Source organism: Diabrotica virgifera, chromosome 9, assembly GCF_917563875.1.
Source record: "Diabrotica virgifera virgifera chromosome 9, PGI_DIABVI_V3a".
Taxonomy (NCBI): Eukaryota; Metazoa; Arthropoda; class Insecta; order Coleoptera; family Chrysomelidae; genus Diabrotica; species Diabrotica virgifera.
Window position 1 is genome coordinate 24,698,767 of NC_065451.1, and position 22,918 is coordinate 24,721,684.

The 22,918-nt window shown below is 33.1% G+C and overlaps 1 protein-coding gene across 2 annotated transcripts in view; it reads left to right on the top strand.

Annotated features, from left to right (window-relative positions):
* LOC114324319 (uncharacterized) overlaps positions 1–22,918 on the top strand; it is a 903,318-nt gene that overhangs the window by 810,536 nt on the left and 69,864 nt on the right. The window contains exon 6 of one of the 2 annotated variants that reach the window (XM_050661074.1): positions 14,128–14,456. In XM_050661074.1, coding sequence (XP_050517031.1) covers positions 14,128–14,456 — 329 coding nt within the window. Of the gene's footprint in view, positions 1–14,127; positions 14,457–22,918 lie in introns of those variants that run through there. The other variant, XM_050661073.1, reaches the window with a different exon arrangement.

A 22,918-nucleotide genomic window follows, 5' to 3' on the forward strand; every position in this document is an offset into this window, starting at 1 on the left:
TTTAATATTGTTTCAGCGTAAATATTAAACAACATTGGTGACAATATACAGCCTTGTCGAACTCCACGCTTGATTTTTACTTCTTCAGAGCACTGATTCCCAACCCTAACACATGCAGCCTGGCCCAAATACAAATTTGCTCTTATTCTTATACATGCTAAAGGAGCTTAAACAAGAATCGGAAAAAGTCGGTTTAAAAATGAACTTAAACAAAAAAAGCGATAACAAATCAAGGTATCACAATCGACTTGGATGGAAGTGATATCGAAAGTTTTGAAGAGTATATTATATATCCCTAGGTCATACGATTAAACTAGGTAAACAGAATCAAACGGTAGAAATAACTAGAAGAATCCGAATGATTTGAGCAGCAGTAGGAAAACTCAGTGATGTGCTAAAAAACAAAAATAAAGCAACAAATCTAAAGAAAAGGGTATTCAACAGTTGTATTCTACCAGTTATGACCTATGGAATGGAGACGATGACACTAACAGAGGTATCATCCAATAGATTGAGAACGACACAGAGGGCGATCGAACGAGGTATGTTAGGAATACCCAAGTAGCACCGAACGGGTTTATTAATTCTTTTAAGGATGCTTTAAAACTGTAGAATAAAACTAAAATTAAAACCATTTGGTTTTTAAGTAAACCTTAAGGTAGCAATAAAACCGCTTTCAGCATAGAAGGGCCCACTCTGAAAGAGGTCAATAAAACCAAAAATAAAACAAACTTTGTTTTCTGAAGCAACTGGTTTTAAAGCTGCCGTGAAGGAGCTTTTAAAACCATGTTAAAAGACACTTTAAGCGCAGGCAGTTTTATAGCAAACTTAAAAAGGTTCCTTAAATGGAGTCTTTTAAAGACAATTTACCATATTAAACAATTCTTTAAACCCATATACTTCATATAGGCCAACAAATTTTTACATGTGTTATGATAGGTAGATAGGTATTTGTAACTATAAAATAATAAAAAGTACTTGGTTATTTCGGACTGTCAAAGTAGAAAAACACTTGCGCACCCAACTTTACAGATAATGTTAACAAAAATAGGTCTAAGTAACTCACGCGCCCTAAAATTTCTGACTTTTGGCGATTAAAAAATAAAAATAATAAAAAAAATTTATATCCAAAAAAATATTAATTTGAAATAAAATAAGTTTATCTACAATTTTAATGTTTTAATGTTAAAATAAATCGAATTTATGTCTTTAGGGTGCTTATTTATTATTTGTGTAAAAGCCTTATATTCTTATCTATCATGGCTTTCAGCATGCCCAGAAAGCAATATGGCCGAAATTGAAATAAAACTATTTGGTATATCGACAGAAAACTGTTAAGACCTAATGGTTTTATTTTATATCCCTTTCCAAGAGCATATATCCTACATAAAAGCAAGGTTGCCTTGAAATTTAAACAATTTAGTTTTAATGTTGCTGTAAATAATACCACTCAGTTTTAATGTGAATCTAACCTAAAATCGAGGCGTCGTAGTGCTGTGTGTGTTGTCTTTTTCTTTTAAAATAATCAGTTCGTTTATATTTTAAGTACTTGCTACTTATTTGTTCCATACTAACTGTACTTCCAATTTTTCAACACACTACACCACTGTTTCGCTCTAAAACAAATAGCCGACCATTTTGGACATGAGAGAAGAGGGGATAAGTTCAGTTTTATTGTTTCTAAGAAGTAGCATAGTTTAGTCTTTACGATAACCAAATTAATTCAGTTAAGAGCATTTGGTCTTAATATAGCCTACTAATTGCTTTTAAGAAAGCAACTTTAAAGACAACTAAAAAAAATAGTTTTAAGGCATATGTTTTACTGGCATTATAATATTGAGATCAAGTAGTTTTAATAATAGGTTTTATTAATCATATTAGGAGAATCTTTAAAACTGCAATAAAACTAAAAGGTAACAAACTAGAATCCAATAAAACCAAACAGTCCGGAAGTTTTTCATAAAACTGATTAGTTTTAAAGTGAACTGAAAATAAACCATTTTAAAACTACAATAAGACAAATTATCTATTAAGATTAATTAGTTTTATTTGATACCCTTATTAGATACTTTAAAACTAATGACAAATGCAAAACAGTTTTAAAGTTCTGGCAGTATATCTACAAGGTAACTTTAAAATCATTATCTTCTTATTTACCACAATAAAACCTTTATGAACCTTAAATAAAACTAAAATGTTTTTATTGTGCTACTTGGGTATCCCTGAGGGAACCTCTTATGCGAAATGAGAACGTGCGAAGCAGGATAAAGGTGGAAGATGTAATTGGAAGAAGTAATTGGAAGAATTGCACAAATAAAATGGAACTGGGTAGGACTCGTGGCATGACAAAACATCGAAAGGTTGACAAGAAACGTTGTACATTGAAGACCACGTAAGCACCGTCGTAGTAGAAGAAGACCACACAAACGATGGCTAGACGACACCAAAGCAAAAATGGGAAGAAACTGGCACCCACTAACACAACAAAACAGAAGAGATTTGAGAACTTATGGGGAGGTCTTTGTCCAGGAGTGGATACAAACAGTCTGAAAAAGAAGAAGAGAATAAGAAGATGTAACTTCCAATAGAAGAGATAACTTTCCAATTACATTTGTTTATCCCCGTCTGTTTTATACAAAAACCTCCAGTGTTTCACCTAAAGGTAATTAGGGAACAACTCCATACAGGTTAGAACTTATTCGAAATTATTTTCCCGAGAGACAACTACTCGTATGTCCGTTAACACACCTGATTGCGCTGAGAGTTCTGGAAAGCTTGATGAAATTTACATGCAACCGCTTTAAAATGACATTATTATATTCGACGTTGAAACTAAATAGTCCAGTAGGGTTAGACGAAAAACAGGCCTAACCTTTGATGCCAAGCTGCACAAAATTTTATTATTCTAATCTTTAGGGGGGTTAATAGTAGTCTAAATTTAAAAGCGCGACCGAATTTCGTCTTTGTGTTAACCGCCATATTGATTTCAAAAGAAAAACATGATTGCAGTTTTTCCTCAAAATGGTGGACCATTTGCAGCTTTTCGACAAAAATGGTAAAGACTGAAATTGGTGAAAATGCGATCTCCTGCAATTTTTTTATTTTTTTTTTTGTGCGGTCGATATTTTCCCAGTTAAGAAGGAACATAGTGGAATGGGAGGGGAAGCATAATTATTAAATTATCTCGTTTATTATAAACTTTACGACATAACTATACACGAACAAAAGTTGAGAAAATTATATTTTATACAATTTTCATCTCATTGCATTATTTTACTAAAATCAATATTATTTGAGGTCGTACTTATGAGGTAAAGGTGCGAGCTTAAAATCTTGCGGAAAATAGTTATATGAATTGTTTTTTTTTTTAATATCTCTGCCTTTTTAAACTCTCCGACAAAATGGTAAGGACTTAAGTAGTTAAAGGAAAAATAGTGACTGAGTATAATTATTTAATTATCTTATTTACTATTAACTTTACGACAAAAATTAATAAATGTACATAAAAAAAATAGAGAATATTATACAATTTTGATTTCTTTGATTTTCTGTGATACAATAAACGTTTAAGAACCTACGTCTATGACATGCATAGACGTAGCAAGGCATAAGCGATAAATGAACCCTAGACACTGACGTCATCAGCAGACAACCATAAACAAAAACTAATCTAAGACCTTAAATATATTCAATAATTATGCTATACCTGTCAGTATTTCCCCCTTAACTTGGAAAATATCGTAACAAAAAAAATCGTAACAATAGGAATTTTCAACAATATTATTTCTCACACTTTTTGTCTAAAAGTTAAAAATGTCAGAGATATTGAGTAAAAACGGTTCTCCTTTAAAACCAACATGACAGCTAACGCAATGGCGGATTTGTCGTGATTTTAAAATTACATTCCTATTGAACCTCCCCAAAGATTAGAAAAATAAAATTTTGGGCAGCTCGGCATGCAAGGTCAAAATGTTATCCCGAGCGACTGGACTAAAATGAAATAATTGGATAAATGTTTTTTCTGTGCTAAAAGAAGTTTCAAATAGACTGTTTATATTTTTACTTTTTAATTAATTTGTGTACAACTTCAAGAGAACAAATTTGAAACTTTAATAATTAACTTGGTTTAATATAAATATTTAATTAGAAAAATGTACAAATTATCAGTTCAAAGAAACGTTAACGGATTAACAAGAAACACGAAGAAACTGGCCCCAAATAATTGCGACGTTGACAAACTGACTCAACAATCAGGGAAGAAAAATATGAATAAGATAACTAATTCAATAGATTGAGAATTCCAGCTCTAGCACAACCTAAATCTCGAGAGAGTTAAACTTTGAAGTTAAATAATGAAAATAATAATGTACATGAGTAAAGACCAAAAAAATGACGCAGTCGCCAAACAAAGTAGTTAAAAACATGAAAAACTGAACCTACTAATAGATATAAATATTTAAAGAAGAATTCAAAGCTAGAATCAGAAACCGATCTGTAAAAAAATTTTAAATGGGAGATTTTTTTAATAACTTTTATTATAAATGAAAATAAGTTTATAAATAAATAATAATTTCGTTGAAAAACGAAACGAAAAAGGTCTTATATTTCAAGTTGTTCAGAGAGAATTATAAGCACCCTAACCGATTTTAAACCTTATTAGGTTATCATCAGGGGGTGCATATATACGATTATCTTAAAAAAAAACTAAAATTTGGGCTGCCACTATCGAGTCATAACGAAATAACATTAGGGTACAGATGTCGTTGCGACATCTGCTTAAAACCAGCGCAAGTTTTGGTATTATTAAAATTAAAATAATATTAAAAACAAAACTTTATTGTTTGAGCTTATATAACTGGCTATTGGGACCAATTTGCTGGTAGCACCTTAGTGGTTTCTAAAATTTGCAAACCAACGAATTGCTAGAGCAAAGAAAGCTGAGGGAAACCTAAAAGATCTACTTAATCATTTGCCAAAAAACTACTAACCCTAACCATAGTACTGGAATAACCATGATTCATCTAGCTAACCATCTCAACCTTGTCTTCAAGTTAGTAGAGGATACCTGGCAAAATTAAGGCAAAAGCGCAAAACAACTGATCCTGAAATTCAACCTTTATTGGACTTGGGTCCTTGAGCTTCCTAACTAGAAGAGAAGCATCAATTTTAGAAGTCTCCATATTAACGACACCAAACGTATCCAATGTTTCTTGATGTCCTCAAGAACTCGTCCATCTTGCCACCATTGCAATGTTAACCTGAGCGTGAAACACATCCTCACCAACTGAATACCATTCACCAATATGTATAAAGCATTGAAGTTAAACTTACTCTTAGAGCCCCCGCAAACTGCAGACTTTTTATCGGCCGATAGTTTGGTCGGCTTCTTAATCAGTACAGAGAAGTATGCGGATGCGCACATTACACCGATTCAGTCTCGGCCGACAAAAAAGTTTGATTGGCTTCCCGATTGCACTCAAACTAAAAAGTCGGCCGACTGTTTAATCAGTATTGGCATTGTAATGTAGTCTAGTAAAATAAAATTTCACTACATGTAAAACAAAATGTAAATTCGTACAGGTTGAAACAAATTTTATATCAAACTTTAGGTGGGTACAAAAGATATTTTCAAGAAAGTATCCAAATCACACAAGGGGATCATTCTTTAAATAATTAAAAAGGGGTCATTTTTGCAAAAAAATTACTTTTTTAACTGCTGAGGTCATTCAATTACTAATGAAGGTCTATAGGATTATTTTCTGCAAAGTTGAAGGGTTAATCTTTCACATATAACTTACTAAATTAAATTTGACCCCCTATTTATTTAAATAATTATACATGAAACTTTAAAAACAAATTTGCAAAAAATTATTTTTAGCATTTTAAATAAGCACTATAAAATATCTTATTTTACAGGAGAAGTTGCACTATGTTATCAGTATTAATCAAAAAAAATTAGTCCAAAAATATTTAATATTTTTTGAGATATTGAATTTGTTTATTAAATGTTACTCTATTTTCAATTGCAAAAACGCGGTTGTTGCCAAAGAAATATTCACCTGTACTAAATCTTATTAGTTTTATTTTTATGTATATTTTCGATAAATGTATTGATAAATTCAAATTCCAATTAAACTTCCCCCTAAAATGGCATTTGAAAATTATTAAAATTTGTTTATAATTTGTTTTTTTAATAACGTCGCGGGGATTAAATATTTTGAAATGCCGTTTCGATAGTTGTGTTTCTGGGAATTTTTCACTAATTAACAAATTTTTTTTGTCTTTTTTTCCTCTTCTTTTTTTTTCTTGGAGTTATATTACTACGGGCCCTTTTAGGGTTAAGTTTCATTAAGAATGTAGAATCTCTACGTTATAGATTCTAGACCTAAAAATATTAAGATTGGTCTAAAATCACTTAAATAAAATGTGGCTGGTTACTGAGTGCTGGGTGTTTAATTTAAAAATTAAAAATTATTTTTACCAAGTACTTTCAAACTATTTGACGCATCCTTATCATACTTGTCAGAAAGTGTGGGTACTATACAGTCTACTAAATTGTGACAAATAAAAGTTTCTAGCTACTACCAGAGGCGTACGACAGGGAATAGTTAATGGTTGACCCTTTCCAAATTCTACGCCACTGAGGGAATTATTATTTTAGCGAAATTTTTCGATTCTCCAATACTTTATATGTAAATAATATACTCTTTACTGGTAACGATTAAGTCATTAGTTTTCGAGATATTGGACGTTAAAAATGAAACGGCATAGTTATTTTGATTCATTCATTCATTCATTTTAAACTTCCACACTTCCTGCCAAGTATGATAAGGATACGTTAAATAGTTTTAAAGTACTTGGTAACAATAATTTTTAAATTTTTAAATAAAACACCCCGTAACTCAGTAAGTAGCCACATTTTATTTAAGAGATTTTAGTTAAATCTTAATATTTTTAGGTCTACAATCTAGATCTCATAGACTCGACATTCTTAATAAAATTTAACCCTAAAAGGGTCCGTAGTAAGATAACTCCAAGGAAAAAAAGAAGAAAAAAAAAAACGACAAAAAAATTGTGTTAATTAGTAAAAAATTTCCAGGAACCCAATTATCGAAACGGCATTTTAAAATACTTAATCCCCGCGACGTTATTAAAAAACAAATTATAAACAAATTTGTATGATTTTCAAATGCCATTTTAGGGGGGAGTTTAATTGAAATTTGAATGTATCCATACAATTATCGACAATATACATAAACATAAAAATAATGAGATCTTAAGCAGGTGAATATTTCTTTGGCAACAACCGCGTTTTTGCAATTGAAAATATAGTAACATTTAATAAACAACTTCAATATCTCAAAAAATGTTAAATATTTTTTGACCAACTTTTTTTTGCTTAATACTGGTAACATAGCGCAACTTAGTCTGTAAAATAAGATATTTTATAGTGCTTATTTAAAACGCTAAAAATAATTATTTGCGAATTTGTTTTTTAAGTTTTATATACAATTATTTAAATAAATAGGGGGTCAAATTTAATTTAGTAAGTCTTATATGAAAGATTTACCCTTCAGCTTTGTAGAAAAAAATCCCATAGACCTTCATTGATAAGTGAATTACCTCGGCAGTTAAAAAGATATTTTTTTTTTTGCAAAAATGACCCCTTTTTAATTATTTAAACAATGATCCCCTTGTATGATTTGGATACTTTCTTGAAAATATCTTTTGTACCCACCTAAACTTTGATATAAAATTTGTTTTAACCTGTACGAATTTACATGTTGACTTTTTTTTATTTTATTAGGCTATTGGCTAACTACGCCGTGCACACACAGGACAATAATTGTTTTGTCGGCCGACAGTTCAGTTTGCAGAATTCTCTAACAATTTTCGGATTCGGAATGTAAATGACGGTTTGAATCACAGTGTTTGAATTTTTAAATGTAGAGTCATGTTTAAGACAAAGAAGGAAGGTAGCCTTATGTTATCCTTTCAGTATAAGTAGAGAACTACAGGAATGTAAACAAAAATGCAAATATCCTTATATCTATTCCATTGTTGTAAGTCACATATGTTAACAATATAAATAAAAATAACAAAGAGAATAGCAGGCAATGGATAAGAGAAAAGCCTTTCTTTAGAAAATGTATTAGCGTCTTTTGCTTTGATAGTATAATTTGGTATTTCCACGATTCCACGCCAAATTTCCCATTTTTAAATTTTTGTAGAGAAAAGAATAGAAAGATGGTTTAGGGCAGAGTTGCCAGGGCTACCGAAATTTCGGTAGGTCTACTGAAGTTGGCTCCTTCTTCTTCTTTAAGTGCCGTCTCCTAATCGGAGGTTGGATAGCATCATCCCTATCTTTGGATGCACCCAATACTCTCGAAACCTTTTCTTGGTTTTCCTCCTCCGTTGTATAAGAGGAATAATCACATTTCTGGACAATTTTTTCATTATGCAACTACTCACTTCAAAAGTCAAATACGAACTTTAGTAAATCGTTCGAGAATAGTTGGTCGACAGTTGTTGCTAGTCTGCGCCCCCTTCACCAACCCAACTGTTTACCCATATAGCACACAACGTCCGATGGACGTCCATATAACGTACATTTAAAGTCCAAACGTCCATGGACCAAAACTGGACGTACTATGTACGTCCATTACGCGACGTCCATTGCACGTTTGATTTCAACGTACATTGGACATATATTTGTGGTCCATGGAGATTTTACACAAAACGCGACTATTATTATCAGTAATTATATACAGGGTGAGTCATGAGGAACTGTACATACTCCTACCTCGTATAGAGGCACCTATGGGGAATAACAAATGACCATTAAAAAGTGTCTGCTCCAATTGTTTAATAATATACAGGGCGAGTTTCGCATTTTGACAGAAATTTGTATTCGTCATAATTCTTGAACGGTCAGATCGATGTGTCTCTTATTTTGGTCAATCGTTACACTATTACCACCTTATCAACTGATTTATTCAAACTAGAAAAAAATCAGGTGCGGCTTTAAAAAATTAGTTCGTTTGAGTCTTAGAAAAAATTTCACCCTGTATACGCTTTTTGAAAACTCTAATATGAATTTTACAAATTAGACAAATAGGCAATTAAAACGGCATATTTATTTTTTCCTTACACGATTACTTATTTTTTTTATAAAAAAATCAAATTTGACTATGAATTAAAAGTTTGGTAAAGTGAACCATAAATTTAAAAAAATTAACTTTTATTACAAAAATTATTTTTTTTTAAACAAATATTTAATTTATGTTACCATCCAAACAACTGATTTATTCAAACTAGAAAAAAATCAGGTCCGGCTTTAAAAAAATTAGTTCGTTTGGGTTTTAGAAAAAATTTCACCCTGTATACGCTTTTTGAAAACTCTAATATGTATTTTACAAATTAGACAAATAGGCAATTAAAATGGCATATTTATTTTTTCCCCACACGATTACTTAATTTTTTATTAAAAAATCAAATTTGTCAAAATCGCAATTTTACGATAAAAATAAAACAAAATTAAACGTTTTTCTTAAAATTAAAAGTTTTACCATTTTTTTTCTATAACACGTCTTGATCTAAAACTCCCCATAACACTTCACTTTGAACTCTATAGTTTAACATAGACGTGATCAAATAGATAAATTTTAAATTTTTTCGCCTAATTTTTGCGATTTAACTTTGCAATTCTCGAATCTGCACCTTTTATTTTTAAATATTCATAACTTTTACGAGAAGAAGACTGAAAGTCTACAACAATTTTCATAGTCTTCAAAATGATCAGAGATATTTGCTGTAAAAATTTCAGAAAAAAATATTAAAATGAAACAGAGTTGTAGCGAGTTAAACCGTGATTTCATTTTTTTTTTTTTTCATTTTTAGATTAAAATTCCGATTTTGACAAATTTGATTTTTTAATAAAAAATTAAGTAATCGTGTGGGGAAAAATAAATATGTCATTTTAATTGCCTATTTGTCTAATTTGTAAAATTCATATTAGAGTTTTCAAAAAGCGTATACAAGGTAAAATTTTTTCTAAGACCAAAACGAACTAATTTTTTAAATCCGGGCCTGATTTTTTTCTAGTTTGAATAAATCAGTTAATTGGGTGGTAACATAAATTAAATATTTGTTCAAAAAAAATTAATTTTCGTAATAAAAGTTAACTATTTTTTTTTAAATCTATGGTTCACTTTATACCAAACTTTTAATTATTCATAGTCAAATTTATTTTTTTATATAAAAAATTAAGTAATCGTGTGGGGAAAAAAATAAATATGCCATTTTAATTGCCTACTTGTCTAATTTGTAAAATTCATATTAGAGTTTTCAAAAAGCGTATACAGGGTGAAATATTTTTCTAAGACCCAAATGAACTAATTCTTTAAAGCCGGACCTGATTTTTTTCTAGTTTGAATAAATCAGTTGATTGGGTGGTAACATAAATTAAATATTTGTTTAAAAAAATTAATTTCTGTAATAAAAGTTAATTTTTTTAAATCTGTGGTTCACTTTACCAAACTTTTAATTCATAGTCAAAGATTCTTTTATAAAAAATTAAGTAATCGTGTGGGGAAAAAAATAAATATGCCATTTTAATTGCCTATTTGTCTAATTTGTAAAATTCATATTAGAGTTTTCAAAAAGTTTGTACAGGGTGAAATTTTTTCTAAGACCCAAACGAGCTAATTTTTTAAAGCCGGACCTGATTTTTTTCTAGTTTGAATAAATCAGTTGATTGGGTGGTAATAGTGTAACGATTGACCAAAATAAGAGATACATCGATTTAACCGTTCAAAAATTATGACGAATACAAATTTCTGTCAAAATGCGAAACTCGCCCTGTATATTATTAAACAATGGAAGCAGACACTTTTTAATGGTCATTTGTAATTCGTCATAGGAGCCTCTATACGAGGTAGGAGTATGTACAGTTCCTCGTGACTCACCCTGTATAGTTTCTTGTTTTAATCAGAGCAATATTATTAGTCGAATACAAGAAGCTTCTAATAAATGTAGTCACATATTTTTTCATCATCGAATTAAAACACTGAACCACTAAAATTATTTTAATTAAACCTATATATTAGATGATGATAAAACGATGGTAAACTTTTTCAGAATAACGGAGCTACATCGCGCATCGGTAATTATAGAACTTACAATAATTAGACACTACCAATTTAAATCTTAAATGTGCATTTTGTAACTGTTAAATTTCCCGCCAAACTAAATGAGAATATTCTTGACAACGTTGTCGCTCTTCACGCCATCGGTCGTAAAAGGTAGTATTAGGCAGGTACTTTTAGGGGATTATCGCTGTTAATTGTTGTGGAATACTGAAGGAGGATTTATTTATGATAATTCACAGAATGGCAAACCCGCTTGCAATATACAACCGTACTGACTCTAAGTTCTAAGAAATAATGTTTGGAAGGAAACAGAACACTCAGAACAGATGAACAGAACATAAATAAACCTCTTTTAATGTGAATGCTTCATAGAGCGCCATTATCTGAATTTTGTCTTTATTAAGTTATTACATACAATATAATACATCCTGTGATATCTTTGTGTTTGCTGTTTATCGTGCAAGTGCAGTCGTGCATTAATGAAGTTCCTATAATAAAGTATACATAAAAAAGTTATAATAAAGAGAAATAAAAAAGGTATTTTGTGTAATATTTTAAAGTATAAGTTTAGTATTATAGGAACTATTTCCTATACCTAAAGGCTTTTTGCTATGTATGTATTTAAAAAATTATGGACACTAGATTGCTTTCTGAAAAGTGCCCTACAAAAATATCCATAAGACGTACATTGAATGTACATCAGATGTACATTGAATGTACATAAGATGTACACTGAAAGCTTCAACAACGTACACTGTACGTTTGTAGCGGATGTTCTATGGACGTCCAATTTTGTGAACTCTGGACGTTCGTTGGACGTCCATCGGATGTCCATTGTACCTTAGCGGGACGTCCATTGGACGTTCCAATGTACACAGATGTACGTCCATTGGATGTCCATAAAACGTACTTGTGCTATCTGGGTAGTTGGCTCGGTATGCGCACTCTTAAATAAATACTGAACAACCCTACAGATATCATGATAATCTACAGTTTCTAAAAACCTAACCTTAACCTAATAGATATCAGTTAAATCGATAATTTTTTTTTGTTTTTCTTATTTAATATAATACATTTTTTCAAGAAATAAACGCACCACCTTACAAATTGGTCATTTTTAATGTCTCGAATTTCATAAACCTGTTGTCCGATTTAAGTGATTTTTTCAACATGGTATAGCCTTATTTTTTAAAAATATCGCTGTAATAATATTGTTGCTAGACAGGTAAATTGTCAGTAGTAATTGCACAAGAGCTCTAAAATGATTAAATTTTTCCCGAGTGACACCTTGACAGTTTTAATTTCACGAGCCGAAGGCGAGTGAAATTATGTTAAAGTGTCACGAGAGAAAAAATTCTAGATTAATTTTAGTGATCGAGTCAATTTATTGCGATTATTTCATGAAAAAAACTGTTCAAAACCAAAATTTTATTGTAATTTATTTATGTAAGTACAAATTACTACAATTAAACACACAGTTGTTATAAATATTTGACGGTTGAAAGTCATCACTTTATAATTTTTAAATTAATTGTCATTAATATCACTGAATGTATTTTTTCATAGCAACGAAGGACATCTGACGTAATATACTTGACGACGGGAAATTATCAAAAATTATCAGTTTAATTTTTATTTCTGTAGCTTTCTATTGGTCAGAATCTCCTATGAATGAAATAATCATTGTAATCAAATTGTGATTTTTTTTAAAGTTCGCCTGATCCTGTGGAATATTGTAGCATCTATAAAATACTGAAATTAAAACTCGACTATAACCTTATATTTTCTTAACATTCTGTTTTTTGATTCATTCGCTTATGTTGGATAATAAAAAAGTTACGTACTTTAACAACTAGCCTTGTTTTTTATCAATACATGGTGTTTTTTAAGTATGGCAAACTTTAAAGGGTAATTTTGCATGAAAAAATAGTGTATTTTTTTGCTTTTTAGACGTATGTCTGCAAATTCTTCGTTTCCGAAATAGGAAATGTAGAAAAATAGAAAATAGAAATAGAAACTGACAATTTACTTATGGTTGTAAACTCGGTTGAGATATGCAAATGAAATTTGGTGGGTTTTAAGAGGTAGTATTGTGAATTTTTTGATATACAATTAAGAATTTCATGTTCACCTTTGGCATAAATAAGGGTCATATTACCCGTATGCGCGCCAGTGGTGAATATTAAATTCCCAATTGTATATAAAAAAATGCGCAATAACTACCTCTTAAAATACACCAAATTTCATTTGCATATTTTAACCGGCTTTATAGCAATAAATAAATCAAACAATAAACTTATTTTCCCTATTAAATACATATTGAATATTATTAATACGAGTGCCCACAAACAAAACTATCATTTTATCACGTCCTTGTTATATTAAAGCGATTTTATTTTCAAACGATATTAACTTTTCAATCGATGTGTAGGTATTAAGCAATTTCCATATGAAGTTTATTTATAAATAATAAATGCATAAACAAATTGAAGTCTGTCAAAACCGTAATGTGCGTAATCTAAAAGTTATAAATCGTTTTATTAATGTTGACCGGTTCTATTTTATATCAGAAGTTGTTCTTTATTCTTTATTATTCAATACAACATGAACAAATAATAATCCATAATTGTATTCAGGTATATTTTTCTACTTCTCTTCAGTAGTGATCACACTTATAAGTTTCTCAAGATATTTAAGTAGATAATAAGGCAATTGCCCGATTGTTCCAAGATATAGGTTACACACATCAAGTTTCAAAGGCGATAACTTTTAACCACTCCGGCACTTCCTCATAGGGTACGTCCAAGATTCTAGTAGAAGATATTCTAGACAGATTCAGATTCTCGGGACTGGATGACTCTGAACAGTGGGTGGGATATGGCTATTATCCATTATATATTCTTGGCTTTTATCTTTGTATTATAATTTTTTTATTATTCATATCTAACGTTTCTCTACAACAATGTCTTTGTTACAGCCTCGTACCGGATTCACAAAAGAGCCCACGTCACAGCCTGGTGCCCAACGACCACTTCCGTTGCCCATCAAAAAACAACCTCTCCTCCGATTTCGTCCTTAGTCCTAGAAACAGCATCGCGGTAGATTTTAACAGGAGTCCCAGGAACAGTCTGGTTCCAGATTACAACAGAAGTCCGCGCCACAGTTTAACCCCAGACAGTAATCTTCACAGTTCCAAGTTAAGCGTTGCTGAGTTCAATAGGAGCCCAAGGAATAGTTTAGTGCCAGATCCCTCCCGAGTGTCCAGAAGGAGTTTGTCTGAATCTATAAATTGGAGACCAGAAGACGGTGAGTGCCTAACCGTTTTATACATATATGTATCTAACCAGGTTTTTGCAACTAGATAAGAAAATATAATAATTATCTGAAACTGTTCTCTTGTGGCATGTCTCAGTTAAGTGTTATGTTTATACGGGATTAGCCATAATTTGGTTGTAATAACAATTACATTTTTACCTAAAAACACTTGACTTCGGGTTTCCACTTCGGATCTCGTTTTCGAAAGATTAATGAGAAAATGTGTTGAGAAAAAATGGTGTGTATAACCACCAGATGTTTATATCCTCAAAAAGTTCAAGGGGTGATAAGACCTCCCTCTTCTTTCCGATAAGTTCAGATAGAACTGATCTTATCAATCCTTCATTCCACACTCTTTCCAAGGCTTTGTTGAATCCAGCTACTCTGTAAGCCTGAGTACTTGTAGTTCATTGCAATGTTGAGCTCTGAATCTGAATTCTTCTTTTGGTATTAATCCTAACCTGTTTGCCTATAATTGGGATCTGGTTTAGACGACTTGCTCTACTATCTTGCTGAATACTGGAAGTAAGCTAATCGGCTTGTAATTTTGCAGAAATATGATGTTGTTCTTTCCTAACTTCGTTATCATGATTAGATCGGCTTCCTTCCATCCGTTTGGGAAGAGCCTGAATCCTCGGGAATAGTATAGCGTTTGTTATTTTTGTTAAATACACATTTGCTTGCGAAGAAAGATACCCGAGAGCCTTGTTGGTGATTTTGCTTGGATCAGGTGCTTTCCGAGGTGAATTTTTCTGATCAGTTCACTTATTTCTCTGGCTGATGTAGGATTTAGTATGTTTTTTTGTTCTTCGGGCGTTTATAGCTCTGTTTCATCGACTTCTTTAATAATAAAATTTACGTCTTTGTGTTGGTGATAATTTAGTCTACACGCTCTATATCTCTCAAGGGTCCTTCTCATCACCTAGGCTATCTCTTCTATAGAGTAGTCGATTATGTTTTCTCCGTGTAGTGGAAGAATGGGGTTTTCCGTAGTTTTCAAATAATGGACAACTACGACAAAATATTAATAACATATTTTCATCACCTATATCAATCATTGTTTGTATAAGTTCAATAAATCTACAACTTCGTTATTAATGCTATGCTTGTTTGCGCCGCATCGGTGCACATTTTGAACATGTGTTTCGTAAAAAGTAATCATTTTTGTCGCTGTTTATTTTGGCAAATACTTTATATGTATGTATGTAGATTAAATTTTAATTTTCCCCTACAAATAAAATCGTCGTTCATCATAAAAACTCTTCAAAATGAAATGGTGGATAAAATAAAGATGTGAAAAACTGAAATCGTATTGCTTTATTGTAATTTCCGCATTTGAAAATCGTGAATATTAACTTCTATAAATAAAAGCGCGAAAAATCGATAAATTAATTGAAGGGTCTGTGGGTGACGTAGATGATAATTTATTTTATTAAAATTGTTGGATGCCACCTGAAGCTGTCTTCAGACTAACAAGACGTCACTGTTGGGACATAATTAAATCATATCTATCTGACAGACCTTTCAGGGTCAAACAAAATATTGCTTATTCTAACCCAACTAAATTAAAACGGGAGTTCCGCAAGGTAGTGACCTGGAGCCGGTTCTCTATTCACCAATGACAAGTGACATATCAGAGTTAGATGACAACACTATGCCACTTTCGGAGATGACACTGCCATTCTGGCAGTCGGTAAAGATAATACAGACTCAACTATTAGTCTACAAAATGCAGTCAATAAATTCGATATAAACTGGATCAGGAACAGTGGCGTAGCTGACAGGCCCGCAGGGCCCGCAAGGCGGGGCCCCGACGTTAGGGGGGGCCTTTAAGCCTTCAAGCTTAATACTTCTACATTCTTTCAATTTTTTTTATTTAACCTCCCAATTTATTTACAGTCTTTAAAACAAGTTACAATGAGTAAATGTTGTGACCACTAGTGTAGGTGACTTGGAGAAACTGATTCATTAATTATTTTCTTTACAAATATTTTACACAGATGTAAAATTGTTTGTCTCTGGGAATTATGGCACATATAACTAAACTCGCGATGGTATCCCGAAATAACCAAAGTACGTGCCTCCTAGCGGCGGGATACGGGCAACAATACATTGGCTTATAGGGCAGTCCTTACAGTAGGGATCCTGGCCTATACAGAAAAATGCAGGCGGGTGTGGGGTAATACTGCACTTTGGTTGCATTGGTGGTGTATTGGCTAAACGTGCAGGGCAGGGTATGGTGCTGATAGAAAAGGCATTCAGGCATCAAATATCCAAAAATCTTTTCAGGCCATAATAATGAAAAGACCTTCTCCAAACGCAGTAAAAACTTATACTGAAATGATGGCATCTCCTGAGGTAAAATGTTCCGGAAGTAAAATGAGCCTCCGTTCGGATCTCCGGGTGAGGACTATCTCAGGGGGAACACCATTGCAGGTTAGAAAAATCAGGATAGGGTCTTGGAATCTTGGTAGTCTTACAGGTAAGAGTCTGGAGTTAGTGGATGCGCTCAAACGAAGAAGAGTTCAAATTGCTTGTATTCAAGAAACTAGGTGGAAAGGACAAAGGGCGAAAGAACTAGGTGAAGGATACAAATTGTGGTATGTAGGGAGTAGTAACACTAGAAATGGAGTTGGTATAATTGCTGATAGTGAAATGAAAGGTAACGTAGTAGAAGTTGTAAGAACGAGTGATAGAATGATGTCAGTGAAATTTGTAATTGATAAAGAGGTATTGAATGTTGTTTGTGTGTATGCTCCCCAAACAGGTCTGGGTGAGAATGAAAGAAGAGCTTTCTATGATCAATTAGGAGACGTACTGAGTGATATTCCAGCAGAGGAGAAAGTTATAATAGGAGGTGATTTCAATGCACATGTGGGCCAAACCAAGACAGGATATGAAACAATACATGGGGGATTAGGCTTTGGAACTAGAAATGAAGCTGGAGATGACATGCTTGAATTAGCAACAGCATTGGATATGGCGATTGTTAACACATTCTTTAAAAAGAGAGAAACTCAACTTATTACCTACAAAAGTGGACAACATCAATCCCAAATAGACTACTTCATGATAAGAAAAGAAGACATACGTGAATGCAAGGACTGCAAGGTAATAGTGAGTGAGACAGTAAGCCAACAACATAAGCTGCTTGTTCTGGACATCGAAGTAAAAAGCGAAACTAAACAAAAATATCGTAGAGGACCACAAAAAATCAAATGGTGGCTGCTGAAAGATGAGAAAGAAGGTCTATTCAGGAGAAGAATAGTAGAAAAAATATGTTGGAACATGAAAGGAAGCCCTAATACAATTTGGAGAAAAATGGCCAGTAGTATTAGAGAGACTGCTATTGAAATACTTGGGAAAACGTCAGGAAAAAAGTTTGAGGATAAAGAGACTTGGTGGTGGTCAAACGAAGTACAAGGAAAAATAAAAGAGAAGAGAAAATTATATAAAAAGTGGCAAGAAACCAGATCCGACACAGATCTTCAAAACTATATGGTGGCGAAAAAGGAAGCGAAAGTAGCAGTAGCAAAAGCCAAAGCAGAAGCGTATTCAAACCTATATGATCAACTTGATACCAGGGAAGGCGAAACGAAGATATATAAAATAGCCAAACAGAGAGCAAGGAAAGCAAAAGATTTTAATCAGATTAGATGTATCCGAGATGAAAATAATAAAATACTAGTTCACGAAAGGGAAGTCAAAAAGAGATGGAGAAAGTACTTTGACAGCTTATTAAATGAAGAATTTGACAGACAGCCTGTAGAGTCAACGGAGACAGTAGCAGCAATGGTCACCAAAATAACCAACGAGGAAGTGGCTCAAGCGCTTCAAAAAATAAAGAAAGGAAAAGCGGTAGGACCAGATGATATTCCTGGGGAAGTATGGAGAGCATTGGGAGAGACAGGAACAAGGTGGCTAGCAGGTCTATTTAATAGAATTATGGAAGTCGGACAAATGCCAGACGAATGGAGAAGCAGTATACTCGTACCTGTTTACAAAAACAAGGGAGATATACAACAATGTACAAACTACAGGGCTATAAAACTGCTTAACCACACCATGAAAATATGGGAAAGAGTAGTTGACAGACGGATACGTGAAGAGACCGAAATATCCGAGAATCAATTTGGCTTTATGCAGGGTAGATCAACAACAGATGCAATTTTCATTATAAGGCAGTTGATGGAAAAATACAGGAGTAAAGAAACAAACGCTCATATGGTATTCATTGATCTTGAGAAAGCATATGATAGAGTTCCTCGAGAGATTCTGTGGTGGGCACTCAATAAGAAAGGAGTCCCTGGTGAATATGTAAAGATTGTGAGGGATATGTATGAGGGAGTAACGACTAGTGTTAGGACAGGTGTGGGAGAGACTGATAAATTTCATGTGAAAGTAGGATTGCACCAAGGCTCTGTGCTTAGTCCGTATTTATTCTCATTAGTTTTGGACCAGATAACAGCGAAACTACAGGGTAACATTCCATGGTGCTTAATGTATGCTGATGATGTCGTGTTAGTAGGAAATAGTGAAAGAGACTTAGAACAAAAACTGGAACAGTGGAGACAAGCTCTGGAGGAAAAAGGTTTAAAACTTAGTAGGACAAAAACAGAGTATTTGGAATGTTCATTTAAAGATGGAGCTACTACAAATAAAATGGTATCTTTGGATGGTGAAATGATTGTGAAAAGCAATAGTTTTAAGTACCTAGGATCGGTATTATAGAGTAATGGAGAAATAGATGGAGATGCATGCAGTAGAATTAGGGCTGGATGGATGAAGTGGAAAGAAGCGAGTGGTGTGTTGTGTGACAGAAAAATTCCAATGAAGCTGAAGGGAAAATTCTATAAAACAGCCATAAGACCGGCTATGATGTACGGAACTGAATGTTGGGCAGTGAAAAAGAAAGAGGAACAACGAATGCATGTGGCGGAAATGAGAATGCTTAGATGGATGAGTGGAGTGACAAAGAAGGATAAAATTAGAAATGAGTATATTAGGGGAAGTCTAGGTGTGGCACCAATTGATGCCAAAATGAGAGAGCATAGGTTAAGATGGTTCGGTCATGTTCAACGTCGAGACGTTAATCACCCAATACGAAGAATAGCTGAAGTGCAGATTCCTGGAAGGAGTAGGAGAGGAAGACCAAAGAAGACCTGGGGGGAGGCGATAAGGCAGGACATGTTGGTAAAGGGGATTAACATTGATATGACCCAAGACAGAATTGTGTGGAGAAATGCAATTAGGGAAGCCGACCCCGCATAGGGATAAGGCAAAGAGAATGATGATAACTAAACTCGCGATGGTAAATCACTAGGTGTATTTCGTCTAAGTCTTCGTCTGACTGATTGTCTCATCAGGTTTGTGGCTAGTATATTTGGATGTTGTGTCAGTCTGTCTTCGTAATTCTGTGCGAAGTTAGTAATTTCTTCTTTTACTGTTGCAATTTCTAGATCGCGTCTAATAATATTATTTGCAACATACCATGGGCATTTGTGATTATTCGAAGAACCTTCGACTGGAACCTCTCTAAGATTTCGATATTGGAGTTTGATGCAGTACCCCAAAGTTGGATCCCGTAGGTATGTTATCATATGCTTTTTCTAAATCTATGAATGTAAGGTGTATCGATCTATCCCGTGCTAGTTTCTTCTCTATAATTTGTTTTAAGCAGAACACGTTGTCTGTACAAGATCTACCAGCTCGAGATCCGCACTGCTCTTCTTCTTCTTGGTTTTTGTATTCTTCTTGGATTATATCTCTGATTACTATTCGATATACCCAACTCATCGAACTCCTTTCTGATAGCCCTCGGTAGTTATTACAGTCTAATTTGTTACCTTTTTTATGTATCGAGGTTATGAAAGCTTTTTTCCATTCCTGTGAAATGCTTTCTCCATTGCGAATTTCTTCTGTACAAAGAAAACACTAACCTTTTGTTCACATGTTCATTGACATGTTAGAAATAGCATCGAAGCTAAAATAAAATACTTAAACAAATACAAAATTCACAACATCCCACAGAAAGATTTCTTAAAACTAGACTTGTACGAGGACCTAGAAATAATCAAAGAAAAACAAAAAAGTCCGAATTGTGTCAACCGCCATGTTTCGTTCAATAGAGACTTCAAACCACTCCATCGACAACTTTTTTCCTAACACATTTACAATATTACTTCTCACCCCGTTCTACTGCTTCGTTCACATGTTCACATTGACACTTATTATTTATCAATTCACAATAATCTTCTTTTCATCTTCACCCATCAAACCATTTTCATCTATCCATAGTATACATATAAATTACTGATATCATCATCCACATACATCCACAATATATAAATATTCATCTACATACAACCTACCACCATATTCTATATATTATGACTATTCTCACCCTATCTATTCAATCTGTCATTACCAACATATAACACTCATCTATAGTAAAACCAAATCAAAAGTCTAATTTTCTTTCTGGGTCCCGTTCTTGTTCAATTCTCATTAATCTCCTCACAGACATTTTATACCCATTCCCTTCTTCCCTCCCCCCCCCTACTGTCATCTTTACCTTATGCCGGTTTGGTTTTTAAAACCTTAATGTTTCGGGCAGCGTGCGGGGGCTTTAGGGATTAGTCGTCAAGTTTGAGCTTGTGCTTTCTTAATGATACATCCACCTAGATTATTTAAGACTTTTTAAGGCTTTTTACACCTCAGTCACCTCCATTGTGACCTCTTTTTAAACTTACACAAATTCCAACAGCCACCAATAAGTTAAATAAATTCGATAACTTTAAATCAACACAAAATTGCTTTTTTAAATATTAGGCCTTTGAACAACAATATTTGTTTACTGACTTTAGTTTTCGAATACAAACATTTGTGTAATGTGGTTTGCCTAACCACCCCCACTGACAATATACGTGAATACATTTTTAACTACAACATCTAAATATTGAATGGGTTGCATATGTGAGTCCATATTAAATGTAGTAATGAAACAAACACTTACTCACAATCATTTAATTATACTTTGACGACCGGTTTCGATCTCTACATTATTCAGATCATCTTCAGGTCGACGTTGACCGGCGGCGGCGGCGACTTTGACCTCTGCCCATATCGCAAAACAACGAGCAAAGACCATCACATTAGTACAAGAGTCTACAATAAAGTTATTTCAAACTTAGCTACATTTAAAACACATCCACTCGAGCATTGTCTTTCTCCTAAACACAACATCCTTTGTTTCTGTTGTCTAACCTTTGTTGTTCTAACACAACATCCTTTGTTTCACAGCACGCATCTTCCTTCAGGATCCATTCAAATTTCAAAAAATTTTCTGTGTTTTGACCTACGTAACATGTCTGTTTGCCCTATACCTCTCCCAGCTAACCTATTAGCAAAAGTTGGACGGATTAACATGTTAACAACTAAGTGGCAACGCATCCCTTGTAACGGCATCATTTAACTACTTGTAACGCCGACCTGAAGATGATCTGAATAATGTAGAGATCGAAACCGGTCGTCAAAGTACAATTAAATGATTGTGAGTAAGTCTTTGTTTCATTACTACATACAACATCTAGTTTATTATATTTTAAATGATTATTTTTCACAATGGAGTGAGTGTTGTTACATCATATCTTATTTTAACTAGCTCTACATCATAGTCTTTAAATATGACAGGTTAATTTTTCAACTTCCTGTGGAACTGTCACTTCTGTTATGTCATCGTTCAGGAGTCTTCATATATTTCATTGTCACTTGCTGCCATACTGTCACTATGTGAACAACTCCAACCATAGCTCAGATGTTACCTGGGGCGTATTAACGAAATATTTCTAACATCCATGCTGAAGTTAGCATTTTTAACCGATGTTTCCTTGACGGGTCACTTGTAAAGGGCTATGACCCACATATTTTTGTAAAAATATATCTTGGTGGTTAGCATGCAAATTTCACGTGAGTATAACCTACAACTTTTCGTAATCGTAGTCAAAATTTCAAAATCTTTGCATTATTTTACCAGGTTATATTCATTTTAGGTAAGCACTGATGATGATTGGTCAACCAATCGAAAACTAGTTCTGTGATGTAGCCCTTTTTAGGGATTTTAAATACACACCTATTAGAAAAGGATTGTATCGTTTTTTTTAATACTAAATACTTTTCCAAACATCCTTTTCATTATGAAAACCCTTCAAAATGAAATGAACGATAAAATAAAGACGTGGAAAACTGAAATCGTATTGCTTTATTGTAATTTCCGCATTTGAAAATCGTGAATATTAACTTCTATAAATAAAAGCACGAAAAATCAATAAATTGATTGAAGGGTGGAGGGTCGGTGGGAGACTCAGATGATAATTTATTTTATTAAAACGGTCACGATCTTATCTAAGAAATTACGAACAGCTACCTCTATTTAGGAATTTAAGTTGAAAGAC